This window comes from Salvelinus fontinalis, chromosome 19 (assembly GCF_029448725.1).
Source record: "Salvelinus fontinalis isolate EN_2023a chromosome 19, ASM2944872v1, whole genome shotgun sequence".
Classification (NCBI taxonomy): Eukaryota; Metazoa; Chordata; class Actinopteri; order Salmoniformes; family Salmonidae; genus Salvelinus; species Salvelinus fontinalis.
Genome location: NC_074683.1, coordinates 35,816,324 through 35,835,185, shown reverse-complemented (window position 1 = coordinate 35,835,185; position 18,862 = coordinate 35,816,324). Strand labels below are relative to the sequence as shown.

Genomic DNA, 18,862 nt, shown 5'->3' with positions numbered 1-18,862 from the left:
CATAAGTATTCATACCCTTCACTCAGTACTTTGTTGAAGCACCTTTGGCAGCGATTACAGCCTCGAGTCTTCTTCAAAATGAAGCTACAAGCTTGGCACACATGTATTTGGGGAGTTTCTCCCCATTCTTCTCTGCAGATCCTCTCAAGCTCTGTCAGGTTGGATGGGGAGCGTTGCTGCACAGCTATTTTCAGGTCTCTCAGAGATGTTCGATCGGGTTCAAGTCCGGGCTCTGCCTGGGCCACTCAAGGACATTCAGAGACTTGTCCCGAAGCCACTCCTGCGTTGTCTTGGCTGTGTGCTTAGGGTTGTTGTCCTGTTGGAAGGTGAATCTTCGCCTCAGTCTGAGGTCCTGAGCACTCTGGAGGAGGTTTTCATCAAGGATCTCTCAGTACTTTGTTCCGTTCATCTTTCCCTGGACCCTGACTAGTCTCCCAGCCCCTGCTGCTGAAAAACATCTCAGCATGATGCTGCCACCACCATGCTTCACCGTAGGGATGGTGCCAAAGAGTTCAATCTTGGTTTCATCTTGTTTCTCATGGTCTGAGACGCTTTAGGTGCCTTTTGGCAAACTCCAAGTGGTCTGTCAAGTGCCTTTTACTGAGGAATGCCTTCTGTCTGGCCACTCTACCATAAAGGCCTGATTGGTGGAGTGCTGCAGAGATGGTTGTCCTTCTAGAAGGTTCTCCCATCTCCACAGAGCAACTCTTGAGATATTTCTGTTTTTTAATTTGAATACATTTGCTAAAATTATAAAAAGCTGTTTCTTCGCTTTGTCATTATGGGGTATTGTGTGTAGATTGATAAAAAACAAAATATTTAATCAATTTTTAGACTAAGGCTGTAACGTAAAAAATGTGAAAAAAATCAAGGGGTCTAAATACTTTCCGAATGCACTGTATAAATGTACCGTTTCAGTACTTAGGATGCACATTGGCACATTATTTGTCATGACTACAAAAACATAACAATAAACAACAACTAATTTGTATAGTATTAAGCTCTCAAATGTTTGCCCAACACTGGAACGTATTCTGATTAAATAAGGAAGCAACACTGGAGCCAAAGAAGACTGTTTAATTGTCAATATTGTACCTCTGTTTATTTCAAGACCTCAAAGTAAGTTCCATGAGAGGGCATCTGTAATGTGTGCGGGTTTGAAATGTAACAGAATCTAGTTCCTGCAGGCCTGTAGTGTCTCTCAGGCAGAGTCATGTTGTGGGACAGAAGACTGTAGCAGGACCACTTGCAGATGCTCCAGGAAATGAGCCCTGCGAGTCTAACTGACATCACTGAGGACTCATTGACACAATGCCATGGGATACCAAAAGATGCCGAGGGTTCTAATCACATTCACTGTGCAGATTCTGTTGTTTCTCTACATGTGGACCTAATTGTAATCCTGTGACGTCCAGATGGCAGCCCGCTGTCCTGGTGGGTGGACCAGGGTGGAGAGAGACGGACCTACTGGGGAGGCTTCCTGCCAGGTGTTCAGCAGTGCTCCTGCAGCCTGGATGAGAACTGCATGGACATGAACTACTTCTGCAACTGTGATGCCGACACAGACTCATGGTAACTAGGCAAATATGTCTCTGTGTATCTACTGGGCTGTTCATTGATCAATATCAAAGCTGTACAGACCTTTGCGTTTGTCTTTTTGATCATAATAAAAATGTTTTTGCCGCATTACTTACTTTCCATATAGAACTTTAACCTGTTTGGGGTGCAAGCCCGACCTCGGACCGAAAATGACACCCCTGCAGAGCGCGAAATTCAAAATCTATTTTTTAAAAATATTTAACTTTTACACATTAACAAGTCCAATACAGCATTTGAAAGATAAACATCTTGTCAATCCAGCCAACATGTCCGATTTTTTAAATGTTTTACAGAGAAAACACCACATATATTTATGTTAGCTCACCACCAAATACAAAAGTGGACAGACACGTATGAATTATGATTATGAAGTATGAATTATGATTGAAGTAGCATGCACAACCAACCGAAATAAACTAAAACCAACCTAAAGAGCCCAGAAAAAACGACCTCAGATGACAGTCATATAACATGTTACACAATAAATCTATGTTTTGTTCATAAAAAGTGCATATTTTAGCTATAAATCAGTTTTACATTGATGCTACCCAAAAATGCTAATACATAGCTACAGTCTGAATCCAGCCGGGAGTAGCCAGAGAAAATACATACACCAACGTCGGCTACTAATTACACCTCATAAAACATTTCAGAAAAACATATGGTGGATAACTAATGAAAGACAGATATCTTGTGAATACAGACAACATTTCCGATTTTTGAAGTGTTTTACAGCGAAAACACAATATATCGTTATATTAGCTAACATCATAAGCTAGCATAAGGCAGCATTGATTCTAGTCAAGCGCTAGCCTAGCATAGTTAGCAGAGTTAGCATTCAACAGTTCGACATATATATGAAAAAGCATCCCAAATTGGGTCTTATCTTTCTTGGTACTCCATCAGAATGTTGTAACGGGGTCCAATGTCCAGTAGAGTCTTTAGTTGGGTTCCAGAACGAATGATTTCCCTCTTTGGTTAGCTAGCACGGTAGCATTGCTGCGCCAGAAAGCGTTTCTTCAAAAAATTCTTCCGTCGTTTCACATCTAAAGTCCAGAATAAATTGCAATAATATAATTAAAGTATATTGAAAAAACACACTTTAGGATGATTTTGTGACATGTAGCAAATAATATCGTAGTCAGGCATCATATTCAACGTTATCTACCTTGTTCCAGAAGCCGAGATCAAATTATCCTTCGCGCCCGGATTTTTATTTTAACTGCGCAGGTCTCACAAGAAGTTCTGTTATTCAGTCCAGGGAAGAGATATTCGACTCCTTTCAATTCTCACTTCCGCATTACAGTCTGGCGAACGCCTCTGACGTGTCCCTATGGTCATAAGTCAAATGGCCTTTTATAGAGAAGGTCTTAAAGAGACACATCGCATTTTGGGAAACTCAATTCGGCTGGGAAAATGGCTGTAAAAATATTTCTGTTCGACTTAGAGAAACAATTCAAACCTTTTTAGAAACTACATGTCACGATCGTGTGGCGGATTGATGGACCAAAACGCAGCTTTTGGAAAGTAAGCCATCTTCTTTTATTTTTTAAAAAAAGATGACGAAAATAAACACGACACACTTTAACAAACTATACAAAACAACAAACGACCGTGAAGCTAAATAACGTTGTGCACATACACACACCGGCTACAAACGTTCTACATAGACAATTACCCACAACCAATGAGAGCCTATGGCTACCCTAAATAAGGCTCCCAATCAGAGACAACCGAAATCAGCTGTCTCTAATTGGGAACTCATTTAGGTAACCATAGACTCTCCTAGACAACTAAACATACATAGACAATACTAGAAACCTGTACTCCACACAAACCCATATACTATACACAACCCCTTTACCATAAACACCCAAAACCAACAAAACAAAAACATTCCCCATGTCACACCCTGACCTAACTAAAATAATAAAGAAAACCAATAATACTAAGGCCAGGGCGTGACATAACCCCCCCCTTGAGGCGCGAACTCCGGGCGCACCATACACAGTCTAGGGGAGGGTCTGGGTGGGCTTCCATCCACGGTGGCGGCTCCGGCTCTGGTCGCGGTCCCCACGTCACCACAGTACCTAAACACCTCCTAGGCTTCCTCCAAACGACCCCCCTCCACCTTAACCCCATTGCATTCAGGGGCAGTTCCGGACTAAGGGGCAGTACCAGGGTAAGAGGCAGTACCAGGGTCAGGGGCAGTACTAGGGTCAGGGACAGTACCAGGGTCAGGGGCAGTACCAGGGTAAGGGGCAGCACCAGGGTAAGGGGCAGCACCAGGGTAAGGGGCAGCACCAGGATAAGGGGCAGCTCCGGACTGAAGAATGGCAGCTCCGGACTGAGGGACTGCAGCTCCGGACTGAGGGACTGCAGCTCCGGACTGAGGGATGGCCCATGGCTGGCTGACGGATCTGGCTGCTCATGGCTAGCTGACGGATCTGGCTGCTCATGGCTAGCTGACGGATCTGGCTGCTCATGGCTAGCTGACGGATCTGGCTGCTCATGGCTAGCTGACGGATCTGGCTGCTCATGGCTAGCTGACGGATCTGGCTGCTCATGGCTAGCTGACGGATCTGGCTGCTCATGGCTAGCTGACGGATCTGGCTGCTCATGGCTGGCTGACGGATCTGGCTGCTCATGGCTAGCTGACGGATCTGGCTGCTCATGGCTAGCTGACGGATCTGGCTGCTCATGGCTGGCTGACTGATCTGGCTGCTCCTGTCTGGTTGGCGGCTCTGGCAGATCCTGTCTGGTTGGCGGCTCTGGCAGATCCTGTCTGGTTGGCGGCTCTTGCAGATCCTGTCTGACGGACGGCTCTAGCGGCTCCTGTCTGGCTGGCGGCTCTAGCGGCTCCTGTCTGGCGGACGGCTCAGTGGGCTCATGGCAGACGGGCGGCTTTGCAGGCTCATGGCAGACGGGCGGCTTTGCAGGCTCATTGCAGACGGATGGCTCAGATGGCGCTGGGGAGACGGATGGCTCAGATGGCGCTGGGGAGACGGATGGCTCAGATGGCGCTGGGGAGACGAGCAGTTCAGTAATCGCTGTGCAGACGGCAGACTCCTGCCGGCTGAGGCGCACTGTAGGCCTGGTGCGTGGTGCCGGGACTGGTGGCACCGGGCTGGGGACACGCATCTCAGGGCTAGTGCGGGGAGGAGGAACAGGGCATACTGGACCCTGGGGACGCACATTAGGCCTAGTGCGTGGGGCCGGAACTGGTGGTACCGGACTGGGGACACGCATCTCAGGGCTAATGCGGGGAGCAGCAACAGGATGCACAGGACTCTGGAGACGCACAAAAGGCTTAGTGCGTGGTGCCGGAATTGGTGATACCGGGCTGGAGACACGCACCATAGGACGAGTGCGTGGAGGAGGAACAGGGCTCTGGAGACACACTGGAAGCCTGTTACGTGGTGTAGGCACTGGTGGCACTGAACTGGGGCGGGGAGGTGGCGCCGGAAATACCGGACCGTGCAGGCGTATTGGCTCCCTTGAGCATTGAGCCTGACCAACCTTACCTGGTTGAATGCTCCCCGTTGCCCGACCAGTGCGGGGAGGTGGAATAACCCGCACCGGGCTATGTAGGCGAACCGGGGACACCATGCGTAAGGCTGGTGCCATGTAAACCGGCCCGAGGAGACGCACTGGTGGCCAGATATGTAGGGCCGGCTTCATGACATCCGGCTCAATACTCAATCTAGCCCTGCCAGTGCGGGGAGGTGGAATAACCCGCACCGGGCTATGCACACGTACAGGAGACACCGTGCGCTCTACTGCGTAACACGGTGTCTGCCCGTACTCTCGCTCTCCACGGTAATTACAGGGAGTAGGCGCAGGTTTCCTACCTGACTTCGCCACTCTCCCTTTAAGCCCCCCCCAAAGAAATTTTTTGGGTTTTCCCACAGGCTTCCTACCGCTTCGTCGTGCTGCCTCCATTCGCCGGTATCCCTCCTCGCACTGCGCCAGAGAATCCCAGGCGGGCTCCGGCACTCTCCCTGGGTTGATCGCCCACCTGTCGATCTCCTCCCACGTAGTGTAACCCAGATCCTTTGTAGGTTCCTTTTCCTGCCTCCGAGCTAGCTCCTCATATCGCCGCCTCTCTGCTTTCGCTGCCTCCAGCTCAGCTTTGGGGCGGTTATATTCTCCTGGTACCTCCCGGTCTAAAATTTCCTCCCATGTCCATAAATCCTTGTATTGCTCCTGTTGCCGCTGGTCATGCCGCTTGGTCCTATGGTGGGTAATTCTGTCACGATCGTGTGGCGGATTGATGGACCAAAACGCAGCTTTTGGAAAGTAAGCCATCTTCTTTTATTTTTAAAAAAAAAGATGACGAAAATAAACACGACACACTTTAACAAACTATACAAAACAACAAACGACCGTGAAGCTAAATAACGTTGTGCACATACACACACCGGCTACAAACGTTCTACATAGACAATTACCCACAACCAATGAGAGCCTATGGCTACCCTAAATAAGGCTCCCAATCAGAGACAACCGAAATCAGCTGTCTCTAATTGGGAACTCATTCAGGTAACCATAGACTCTCCTAGACAACTAAACATACATAGACAATACTAGAAACCTGTACTCCACACAAACCCATATACTATACACAACCCCTTTACCATAAACACCCAAAACCAACAAAACAAAAACATTCCCCATGTCACACCCTGACCTAACTAAAATAATAAAGAAAACCAATAATACTAAGGCCAGGGCGTGACACTACAGACTGTTATCTATCCAACAGTAGTAAATATATGCATATTGGAAAATAAAAAGTTTCTTAGGAGGCCGTTTGAAAATGTGCACACATTTTCCAGTTTTTTCAATATTCAGCGTGCAGCCCAAACAGGTTAAATACAGGGATATCTTCATCACAATTCAACTGCTGGAAAACATTTACTATACGAAGGTATAAATAACTATAAAACATATTGAACTGCAGTTCTTATGATAATATTCTTTATTACATAATTTGTTTTAAACTTGAATTCTGTTGTGTACATTCTTTTTTTAAACCTTTATTCTCACCCTGTGTGCCCCCATGTAATTTTGCATTTGGAGAACCTAATTTGCATATCTCCTGAGATACAGTACCGACCTTGATCGATCACTTCATCTTTAAAGTGTTTACTCTGAAGTTTCAATGCTGACTGAGTATTGGATTAGTTTATCTGTAGTAAAATTAAGAGGCTTCTCTCTCTCTGTTTATTGCAGGTCTAATGACACAGGAGTCCTCTCCTACAAAGAGCACTTACCAGTGAGTGAGATCTTGATTGGAGACACCAACAGAACTGGCTCTGAGGCGCTCTACAGAATCGGCCCGCTGCGTTGTTATGGCGACAGTAGGTGAACTGTTCTATTTTGTAACATTTTTATCTTACAGATGGTCCCTTTCAACATCCTTGTTTTTCCAGGCAAAATGCTGAGTAAATATTGACTGTGTTCAAAACGTAGAAAATACTTGTATTTCCTGTTTTCTAGAGTCTGTGTGGAATGCAGCGTCCTTCTACCAGGAGTCATCCTACCTGCACTTCCCCACCCTCCAGGCAGAGCTCAGCGCTGACATCTCCTTCTACTTCAAGACCAGCGCTCCCTCAGGAGTCTTCCTGGAGAACCTGGGCCTCAAGGACTTCATCAGAGTGGAGCTCAGCTGTGAGTCTGTTAGCCGCACTCTCACGCACACACACACACACACACACACACACACACACACACACACACACACACACACACACACACACACACACACACACACACACACACACACACACACACACACACACACACACACACACACACACACACACACACACACACACACAAAAGGATCCATTTGGAGGAGGCCAGTGGTTTGAAATCATAAATATTCTGTTTTCTGATGAAAGCACTTCCCAGCTACAGTAGCCTACATTTGACATGCAGTTAGAAAAATGTGCAAGATGTCACTCCTGACCTGCACTGCATAATTTAATACTAATGACACACACAGTGCTCTGTTATCAAGCTGTCAAGCCTCTAATAACATTTTCCTTGGCAGCCAAAAACAGCGGCTGTTGAAGAAAATAATGATCAAACTACATTGTGAATGTACTGACTAGCACCGAGTTCAAAATGAGTCTGTAAAAGCTTATCTTGAAGTCTTTCGTAATATTCCATTTGGAGCTCTGAAACAAGTGCAGCGTGTATGCATATATAATATGACTGTAAGTCACTGTGGGTGGTTGGATGGATGGAGACGTGGGATGAGGTTGTGGGTGGAGGCTCACTTATTTTTATTTATTTTATTTACATACAGGTGGATGCAAGCTATTCAATTATATTCATTTGTGTATTGCACCTACAGCCCCCGCCTCCCCCCAACAAGAAAATAACTAAATGTATAAAGATTTGGTTTTAGATTTCACAAATAAAGCCTTTGAAGATCAATGCATCACATTGCATCTCATCGACATAAAACAAAATGGTGTCCCATAGAAAAGAGGAGTCTCAGATTCACTACTGACCTGAATGACTGTCAGCTTGTGTCCCCGTTCTGTTCCCTCAGCTCCGTTCGCAGTGATGTTCTCCTTTGACGTGGGAAACGGGCCGGTGGACCTGGCCGTCAAGTCCCACGTGCCCCTGAATGACAGGCAGTGGCACTATGTGAGGGCGGAGCGCAGCGTGAAGGAGGCCTCACTGCAGGTGGACCAGCTGCCCATGCGCTTCCTGGAAGCTCCATCTGAGGGACACCTCCGCCTCCGGCTCAACAGCCAGCTGTTTGTGGGTAGGACTGGCCTCATAGTCTCATTCTCAACAGCCAGCTGTTTGTAGGTAGGACTGGCCTCATAGTCTCAGTCTCAACAGCCAGCTGTTTGTAGGTAGGACTGGCCTCATAGTCTCATTCTCAACAGACAGCTGTTTGTGGGTAGGACTGGCCTCATAGTCTCATTCTCAACAGACAGCTGTTTGTGGGTAGGACTGGCCTCATAGTCTCATTCTCAACAGCCAGCTGTTTGTGGGTAAGACTGGCCTCATAGTCTCATTCTCAACAGCCAGCTGTTTGTGGGTAGGACTGGCCTCATAGTCTCAGTCTCAACAGACAGCTGTTTGTGGGTAGGACTGGCCTCATAGTCTCATTCTCAACAGACAGCTGTTTGTGGGTAGGACTGGCCTCATAGTCTCATTCTCAACAGACAGCTGTTTGTGGGTAGGACTGGCCTCATAGTCTCATTCTCAACAGCCAGCTGTTTGTGGGTAGGACTGGCCTCATAGTCTCATTCTCAACAGTCAGCTGTTTGTGGGTAGGACTGGCCTCATAGTCTCATTCTCAACAGACAGCTGTTTGTGGGTAGGACTGGCCTCATAGTCTCATTCTCAACAGACAGCTGTTTGTGGGTAGGACTGGCCTCATAGTCTGAGTCTCAACAGACAGCTGTTTGTGGGTAGGACTGGCCTCATAGTCTCATTCTCAACAGACAGCTGTTTGTGGGTAGGACTGGCCTCATAGTCTCATTCTCAACAGTCAGCTGTTTGTGGGTAGGACTGGCCTCATAGTCTCATTCTCAACAGCCAGCTGTTTGTGGGTAGGACTGGCCTCATAGACTCATTCTCAACAGACAGCTGTTTGTGGGTAGGACTGGCCTCATAGTCTCAACAGACAGCTGTTTGTTTGTAGGACTGGCCTCATAGACTCAGTCTCAACAGCCAGCTGTTTGTGGGTAGGACTGGCCTCATAGTCTCATTCTCAACAGTCAGCTGTTTGTGGGTAGGACTGGCCTCATAGTCTCATTCTCAACAGCCAGCTGTTTGTGGGTAGGACTGGCCTCATAGACTCATTCTCAACAGACAGCTGTTTGTGGGTAGGACTGGCCTCATAGTCTCAACAGACAGCTGTTTGTTTGTAGGACTGGCCTCATAGACTCAGTCTCAACAGCCAGCTGTTTGTGGGTAGGACTGGCCTCATAGTCTCATTCTCAACAGCCAGCTGTTTGTGGGTAGGACTGGCCTCATAGTCTCAGTCTCAACAGACAGCTGTTTGTGGGTAGGACTGGCCTCGTAGTCTCAACAGACAGCTGTTTGTTTGTAGGACTGGCCTCATAGACTCAGTCTCAACAGCCAGCTGTTTGTGGGTAGGACTGGCCTCATACTCTCAGTCTCAACAGACAGCTGTTTGTGGGTAGGACTGGCCTCATACTCTCAGTCTCAACAGACAGCTGTTTGTGGGTAGGACTGGCCTCATACTCTCAGTCTCAACAGACAGCTGTTTGTGGGTAGGACTGGCCTCATACTCTCAGTCTCAACAGACAGCTGTTTGTGGGTAGGACTGGCCTCATACTCTCAGTCTCAACAGACAGCTGTTTGTGGGTAGGACTGGCCTCATACTCTCAGTCTCAACAGACAGCTGTTTGTGGGTAGGACTGGCCTCATACTCTCAGTCTCAACAGACAGCTGTTTGTGGGTAGGACTGGCCTCATAGTCTCATTCTCAACAGCCAGCTGTTTGTGGGTAGGACTGGCCTCATAGTCTCAGTCTCAACAGACAGCTGTTTGTGGGTAGGACTGGCCTCATAGTCTCAGTCTCAACAGTCAGCTGTTTGTGGGTAGGACTGGCCTCATAGTCTCAGTCTCAACAGTCAGCTGTTTGTGGGTAGGACTGGCCTCATAGTCTCAGTCTCATTCTCAACAGCCAGCTGTTTGTGGGTAGGACTGGCCTCATAGTCTCAGTCTCATTCTCAACAGCCAGCTGTTTGTGGTCAGGACTGGCCTCATAGTCTCAGTCTCAACAGCCAGCTGTTTGTGGGTAGGACTGGCCTCATAGTCTCAGTCTCATTCTCAACAGCCAGCTGTTTGTGGGTAGGACTGGCCTCATAGTCTCAGTCTCAACAGCCAGCTGTTTGTGGGTAGGACTGGCCTCATAGTCTCAGTCTCATTCTCAACAGCCAGCTGTTTGTGGGTAGGACTGGCCTCATAGTCTCAGTCTCAACAGACAGCTGTTTGTGGGTAGGACTGGCCTCATAGTCTCAGTCTCAACAGACAGCTGTTTGTGGGTAGGACTGGCCTCATATTCTCAGTCTCAACAGACAGCTGTTTGTGGGTAGGACTGGCCTCATATTCTCAGTCTCAACAGACAGCTGTTTGTGGGTAGGACTGGCCTCATATTCTCAACAGACAGCTGTGTGTTGGTAGGACTGGCCTCATAGTCTCAGCCTCATCAGCCAGCTGTTTGTGGGTAGGACTGGCCTCATAGTCTCAGCCTCATCAGCCAGCTGTTTGTGGGTAGGACTGGCCTCAGTCTCATTCTCAACAGACAGCTGTTTGTGGGTAGGACTGGCCTCATAGTCTCAGCCTCAACAGCCAACTGTTTGTGGGTAGGACTGGCCTCATAGCCTCAGTCTCAACAGACAGCTGTTTGTGGGTAGGACTGGCCTCATAGTCTCCGCCTCAACAGCCAGCTGTTTGTGGGTAGAACTGGCCTCATAGTCTCAGTCTCAACAGACAGCTGTTTGTGGGTAGGACTGGCCTCATATTCTCAACAGACAGCTGTGTGTTGGTAGGACTGGCCTCATAGTCTCAGCCTCATCAGCCAGCTGTTTGTGGGTAGGACTGGCCTCATAGTCTCAGCCTCAACAGCCAACTGTTTGTGGGTAGGACTGGCCTCATAGTCTCAGTCTCAACAGCCAGCTGTTTGTGGGTAGAACTGGCCTCATAGTCTCATTCTCAACAGACAGCTGTTTGTGGGTAGGACTGGCCTCATAGTCTCATTCTCAACAGACAGCTGTTTGTGGGTAGAACTGGCCTCATAGTCTCATTCTCAACAGACAGCTGTTTGTGGGTAGGACTGGCCTCATAGTCTCATTCTCAACAGCCAGCTGTTTGTGGGTAGAACTGGCCTCATAGTCTCATTCTCAACAGCCAGCTGTTTGTGGGTAGTACTGGCCTCATAGTCTCATTCTCAACAGCCAACTGTTTGTGGGTAGGACTTGCCTCATACTCTCAGTCTCAACAGCCAGCTGTTTGTGGGTAGGACTGGCCTCATATTCTCAACAGACAGCTGTTTGTGGGTAGGACTGGCCTCATAGTCTCAGTCTCAACAGCCAGCTGTTTGTGGGTAGGACTGGCCTCAGTCTCATTCTCAACAGCCAACTGTTTGTGGGTAGGACTGGCCTCATATTCTCAACAGACAGCTGTTTGTGGGTAGGACTGGCCTCATAGTCTCAGTCTCAACAGCCAGCTGTTTGTGGGTAGGACTGGCCTCAGTCTCATTCTCAACAGCCAACTGTTTGTGGATAGGACTGGCCTCATAGTCTCAGTCTCAACAGTCAGCTGTTTGTGGGTAGGACTGGCCTCATAGTCTCAACAGACAGCTGTTTGTGGGTAGGACTGGCCTCAGTCTCATTCTCAACAGCCAACTGTTTGTGGATAGGACTGGCCTCATAGTCTCAGTCTCAACAGCCAGCTGTTTGTGGGTAGGACTGGCCTCATAGACTCAGTCTCAACAGTCAGCTGTTTGTGGGTAGGACTGGCCTCATAGACTCAGTCTCAACAGACAGCTGTTTGTGGGTAGGACTGGCCTCATAGACTCATTCTCAACAGCCAGCTGTTTGTGGGTAGGACTGGCCTCATAGACTCATTCTCAACAGCCAGCTGTTTGTGGGTAGGACTGGCCTCATAGTCTCAACAGACAGCTGTTTGTGGGTAGGACAGGCCTCAAAGTCTCATTCTCAACAGACAGCTGTTTGTGGGTAGGACTGGCCTCATAGTCTCAGTCTCAACAGCCAGCTGTTTGTGGGTAGGACAGGCCTCAAAGTCTCATTCTCAACAGACAGCTGTTTGTGGGTAGGACTGGCCTCATAGTCTCAGTCTCAACAGCCAGCTGTTTTTGGGTAGGACTGGCCTCATAGTCTCAGTCTCAACAGACAGCTGTTTGTGGGTAGGACTGGCCTCATAGTCTCAGTCTCAACAGCCAGCTGTTTGTGGGTAGGACTGGCCTCATAGTCTCAGCCTCAACAGCAATCTGTTTGTGGTTAGGGCTGGCCTCATAGTCTCAGTCTCAACAGACAGCTGTTTGTGGTTAGGACTGGCCTCATAGTCTCAGTCTCAACAGACAGCTGTTTGTGGGTAGGACTGGCCTCATAGTCTCAGTCTCAACAGCCAGCTGTTTGTGGGTAGGACTGGCCTCAGTCTCATTCTCAACAGACAGCTGTGTGTTGGTAGGACTGGCCTCATAGTCTCAGTCTCAACAGCCAGCTGTTTGTGGGTAGGACTGGCCTCATAGTCTCTGTCTCAGTCTCAACAGACAGCTGTTTGTGGGTAGGACTGGCCTCATAGCCTCATAGTCTCAGTCTCAACAGACAGCTGTTTGTGGGTAGGACTGGCCTCATAGTCTCAGCCTCAACAGCCAGCTGTTTGTGGTTAGGGCTGGCCTCATAGTCTCAGTCTCAACAGACAGCTGTTTGTGGTTAGGGCTGGCCTCATAGTCTCAGTCTCAGTCTCTGTGTTGGTAGGGCTAGGGTGAACAGCCCCTCTGTGGATTAATATGTGCATAGAGCAGTTATAAATGTGATACCATATAAACCATATAAATTAGTTGTAACTAATATAGTATTTTCAAATACACAGCCCAAAGCAAGTACTTTTATTTATGCGGCCTCGGTTTCAATCCCCGGCATCTCTACAATTATTTGGCTCCCGAGTGGCGCAGCGGTTTAAGCCACTGCATCTCAGTGCAAATGGCGTCACTGCAGTCCCTGGTTCGAATCCAGGCTGCAACACATCCGGAAGTCCCATTGGGTGGTGCACAATTGGCCCAGCGTCGTCCGGGTTTGGCCAGGGTAGACTGTCATTGTAAATAAGATTTTTTTCTTAACTGACTTGCCTAGTTAAATAAAGGTTAAATAAAAAAATGTGCATTTGAATGGTTATTTGTATAAAATTACAAAATTGTCAACCAAATTATATCTGTAAGTATTTCAAAATACTTATTTTAGATAATAGTTTCTAACAACTGAGTTAAATGCGTGGGAGTGTATTTGAGTATTTTCAATTACTTTACAAGTGTATTTCCAAATACATTCCAATATTCAACTACTTATTTATTCAAATAATTGTTATCTGAATACCTGAAATATTATTTGAACCCAGGTCTGGTTATAACAAGCGTTATGAACTAGTTATAACCTGTTATCCCTCCTCCAGGGGGAACAGCAGCTAGTACTCAGTAGAATATGATGCATTACACACTAATTGTGTTATAACACTGTAATAAACATATGAACTAGTTATAACCTGTTGTCCCTCCTCCAGGGAGAACAGCAGCTAGTACTCAGTAGAATATGATGCATTATATACTAATTGTGTTATAACACTGTAATAAACATATGAACTAGTTATAACCTGTTGTCCCTCCTCCAGGGGGAACAGCAGCTAGTACTCAGTAGAATATGATGCATTACATACTAATTGTGTTATAACACTGTAATAAACATATGAACTAGTTATAATTTGTCATCCCTCCTCCAGGAGGAACGGCGGCTAGGCAGAGGGGCTTCTTGGGTTGCATCAGAACTCTGACTCTAAACGGTGTGACCTTTAACCTGGAGGAGCGGGCTAAGATGACCCCGGGGGTGAGTGCTGGCTGCCCTGGCCACTGCAGTGGCTCCAGCAGTCTCTGCCACAACAGCGGGAGGTGCATTGAGAAGAACAGCGGCTACGTCTGTGACTGCTCTCAGTCTGCCTACGGTGGGCCCTCCTGCAAGGAAGGTGTGAAACGCATAGTAACTCCATTACAGAGGTTAATTAAGCCTTGGGGTTGATTTAGCTGTAATGTTGTTTCATCTATTCATTCTGATGCTGAATCTATGATTCTAACCTTTAACTTCAAGTATACATACAAAACATGCACTTCCAGTTTGTATAGTATCATTTTTAACAGCTGGGTGAAAAGTTCCCTCGCGAAGTGCAATCTGCTGCAGTCAGGAGAAGTTGATTAACATAGAGCTATGTCACAACAGCCCTTTTACAGAAATCTAACATCGCTCAGAGGTGATGAAAACCTTGAATATTTAGTGTTTTCAAGTGAAATATTCGATGCCAGCAAAGATCTTAGGCTGCCTCAGTCCTAATGTTCACTTGCTCTTGAAGTATTGAAGTAGAGGTGTTGAGATCAGTGGCAGAGTGCAGATTGGAGTCCATCTGAAGAAGAGATCAAAGAGGGATGAGATGAGATGACAGATCCTTCCTCCACTGTCTCTGGTCTGTCTCTGCTCTCACATTCACACTAATCTAGGCCTCCATTATCATGGAGCAGACAGCCTGAAATATTCCACTGGTCTGAAATACAATGGTCTCACTTTGATCCAATCCCACTACCGTAGCATCTGGAACACCGAACTTAGACAATATTGTTATTTTTTTAAACGTTTTTCTTTTTACTTTTAGATGGCCATAAACATATTAGCAGAATGGCCTCTGGGGCCTCTGGGGCCTCTGGGGCAGTTACTATAGCATGAATGGAGATACTATTGATGGCTAGCAAGTAAGAGAGGACCATATTGTGCTGGACTGTCACCCATGATACAATGCATTACCTAACCCATACTCTCTCTCTGTGTCCATGCAGAGGTGTCTGTGTCGTTTAACAGAGAATCGTCGGTGACCTACACCTTCCAGGAGCCTTTCTCTGTGATGCAGAACAGGAGCTTCCAGGCCTCCAGTGTCTACAGAGAGAACAGCAGGGCCAGAGAGAACATTGCTTTCATCTTCATGACCACACAAAGCCCTGCCATGCTGCTCACTGTCAGCACCTTCAGCCAACAGTACATAGCAGTCATCCTGACACGCAACGGTAGGGACACGTCTAGGTTTATCAAGGTAGGATTCAACCCTTTGAATTCACGGTTTAACCCAGTTTGTGTTGTGGTCTACAGGGAGTATCCAGATCTGGTACCATCTCCATGTGGACAGGAGGCCAGATGTGTTCAGTCCCAGACCCTCCAGCCTGGCAGACGGACGCCTCCACCGTATCAGAATCCACCGTGAGGGAAAAGACGTCTACCTACAGGTGAGCAAAGGATAAACCTGGGATGTTTACAACAAATGGGATTCCTACATTTGATGTATGTAATAGAAATGTAGGAGCAGGAGAGGGTGAGGAACAGGGGAGAGTGAAGAGGGTGAGGAGCAGGGGAGAGTGAAGAGGGTGAGGAACAGGGGAGACTGAACAGGGTGAGGAACAGGGGAGAGTGAAGAGGGTGAGGAGCAGCGGAGAGTGAAGAGGGTGAGGAGCAGGGAAGAGTGAAGAGGGTGAGGGGCAGCGGAGAGTGAAGAGGGTGAGGAGCAGGGGAGAGTGAAGAGGGTGAGGAGCAGGGGAGAGTGAAGAGGGTGAGGAACATGGGAGAGTGAAGAGGGTGAGGAACAGGGGAGAGTGAAGAGGGTGAGGAGCATGGGGAGAGTGAAGAGGGTGAGGAACAGGGGAGAGTGAAGAGGGTGAGGAGCAGGGGAGAGTGAAGAGGGTGAGGAACAGGGGAGAGTGAAGAGGGTGAGGAGCATGGGGAGAGTGAAGAGGGTGAGGAACAGGGGAGAGTGAAGAGGGTGAGGAGCATGGGGAGAGTGAAGAGGGTGAGGAACATGGGGAGAGTGAAGAAGGTGAGGAACAGTAGAGAGTGAAGAGGGTGAGGAGCAGGGGAGAGTGAAGAGGGTGTGGAGCAGGGGAGAGTGAAGAGGGTGAGGAGCAGGGGAGAGTGAAGAGGGTGTGGAGCAGGGGAGAGTGAAGAGGGTGAGGGGCAGGGGAGAGTGAAGAGGGTGAGGAGCAGGGGAGAGTGAAGAGGGTGAGGAGCAGGGGAGAGTGAGGAGGGTGAGGAGCAGGGGAGAGTGAAGAGGGTGAGGAACAGGGGAGAGAAGAGGGTGAGGAGCAGGTGATCGTGAAGAGGGTGAGGAGCATGGGGAGTGAAGAGGGTGAGGAGCATGGGGAGAGTGAAGAGGGTGAGGAACAGTAGAGAGTGAAGTGGGTGAGGAACAGTAGAGAGTGAAGAGGTTGAGGAGCAGGGGAGAGAGAAGTAGGGAGGTGAGGAGGTTGTGGGGCAAGGGCAGGAGGGTGAGGAGTAGGGCGGTGAAGAGGGTGAGGAGCAGGGAAGTGAAGAGGGTGAGGAGCAGGGGGTGAAGAGGTTGAGGAGCAGGGGGTGAGGAGCAGGGGTGAAGGGGGTGAGGAGCAGGGTGGTGAAGAGGTTGAGGAGCAGGGGGTGAAGAGGGTGAGGAACAGGGGGTGAAGAGGGTGAGGAACGGGGGGGTGAGGAGCAGGGGGTGAAGAGGGTGAGGATCAGGGGGTGAAGAGTGTGAGGATCAGGGGGGTTGTGTGTGTTCTTCACACCTCCATGTTCTTTTTTCCCGCTCCACTAGATTGACAAGGACATGAACCTAAAGTACAGCCTGTCATCAGACACAGAGTTCATCTCCATCAAATCACTGACCTTGGGGAAGGTCTCAGGTGAGCCCACCAGAGAAATTAGGACGTGCTTTTTGAGGTAGTTTGAAATGATTCAATGACTGGAGGCTACAGTCATGGTTATTACTGTAAATGGAGGAAATGAACAGCCTACCACAGTGCAGGGCTTAGAAGAATCAGTCTTTGCAATTAAGGCAAAGCTTGTAAGCTGGAAGAGATAGACGAGACGTGTCTGTGATATAACGTGGAATAGACAATCTAAGCACTAGATTTGGTCAAATAATCACTTCTCGCATCTGGTATAGATTTGACAGGCTGATGGGGAGGGTTGCCAGCCACCCCACCAGGACATTGTATCTGTCTAATAATCTGTCTCACATATTGCACGCATCACAAATCTTGGGAGTATTGTACTCAAGCGTATCACTTCACACATTAGTCAGGAGCTAAATAGAACCGTTAAGTAAACCAAGCGTAATTTGTCTAACACAGAGATTCACAATAGTTTAGGGAACGAGGAAATCTATGCTAATTAACAACATCATTTGCATTTCATAACAAATGTATTCATTTTATCATTATGGTACTGGGGATCTCCTGTTGGATGAGGATGCATAAATGTACGAATAGATGCTGTCTGTGCGTTCTTTTGAGAAGAACACTGTTTTTAGACATTGATCGTTGGCGATGTATTAGATATTTAGAAGGATTGAATCAAAGATACTAAACATAGGCAGGCCTAAGCATCAATCATTTTAACCTGTTATGGCTGCAGCCCGACACCGGTACACTTATGACAACATCCAGCTCAGGTGCAGGGCGCGAAATTCACAATCTATTTTTTTTTTATATTTAACTTTCACACATTAACAAGTCCAATACAGCATTTGAATGATAAACATCTTGTCAATCCAGCCAACATGTCCGATTTTTTAAATGTTTTACAGAGAAAAAAACACATATATTTATGTTAGCTCACCACCAAATAAAAAAGAGGACAGACATTTTTCACAGCACAAGTAGGATGCAAGTAGCATGCACAAGCCAACCTAAATAACCTAGAAAAAACTACCTCAGATGACAGTCCTATAACATGTTACACAATAAATCTATGTTTTGTTCAAAAAATGTGCATATTTTAGCTATAAATCAGTTTTACATTACTGCTCCCATCATAGCTACAGTCTGAAATCGCGGGAGTAGCCAGAGAAAATACAGACCCCAAACGTCAACTACTAATTGCACATCATAAAACATTTCAGAAAAATATATGGTGGATAGCTAATGAAAGACAAAGATCGTGTGAATAGAGCCAATATTTCCGATTTTTGAAGTGTTTTACAGCAAAAACACAATATATCGTTATATTAGCTTACTACATTAGCTAGCACACGGCAGCATTGATTCTAGTCAAACGGTAGCATAGCACAGTTCGACAGATATATGAAAAATCATCCCAAATTGGGTCCTTATCTTTGTTGATCTTCCATCAGAATGTTGTAAAGGGGTCCATTGTCCAGTACAGTCTTTGTTTGGGATCCAGAACAAACTATGTCCCTCTTGAATTAGCAAGCACACTGGCCGTGCGGCGCTAACCTCTCCTTATTCAAACAATTCTTCCAAAGCATCACGTCTAAAGTCCCGAATAAATTTCAATAATATAATTAAACTATATTGAAAAAACATACTTTAGGATGATATTGTGACATGTATCAAGTCAAATCGAAGCCGGAGACTATATTCACGTATAACGACAGTTTTCCAGGAGGCAATACAAAGTCCAACTTCGCGCCTGGGAGAAAAAAAATTATGGCGGTCCTCTCAT

The 18,862-nt window shown here is 47.2% G+C and overlaps 1 protein-coding gene across 2 annotated transcripts in view; it reads left to right on the top strand.

Moving 5' to 3' along the window:
- The window catches only part of LOC129816671 (contactin-associated protein-like 5), a 174,247-nt gene that overhangs the window by 144,006 nt on the left and 11,379 nt on the right, over positions 1-18,862 (top strand). For both annotated transcript variants that reach the window (XM_055871433.1, XM_055871432.1), the window contains exons 14-21: positions 1,416-1,572; positions 6,835-6,962; positions 7,102-7,272; positions 8,165-8,383; positions 14,118-14,357; positions 15,217-15,441; positions 15,524-15,657; positions 16,992-17,079. In XM_055871433.1, coding sequence (XP_055727408.1) covers positions 1,416-1,572; positions 6,835-6,962; positions 7,102-7,272; positions 8,165-8,383; positions 14,118-14,357; positions 15,217-15,441; positions 15,524-15,657; positions 16,992-17,079 — 1,362 coding nt within the window. The remainder of the gene's footprint in view (positions 1-1,415; positions 1,573-6,834; positions 6,963-7,101; positions 7,273-8,164; positions 8,384-14,117; positions 14,358-15,216; positions 15,442-15,523; positions 15,658-16,991; positions 17,080-18,862) is intronic.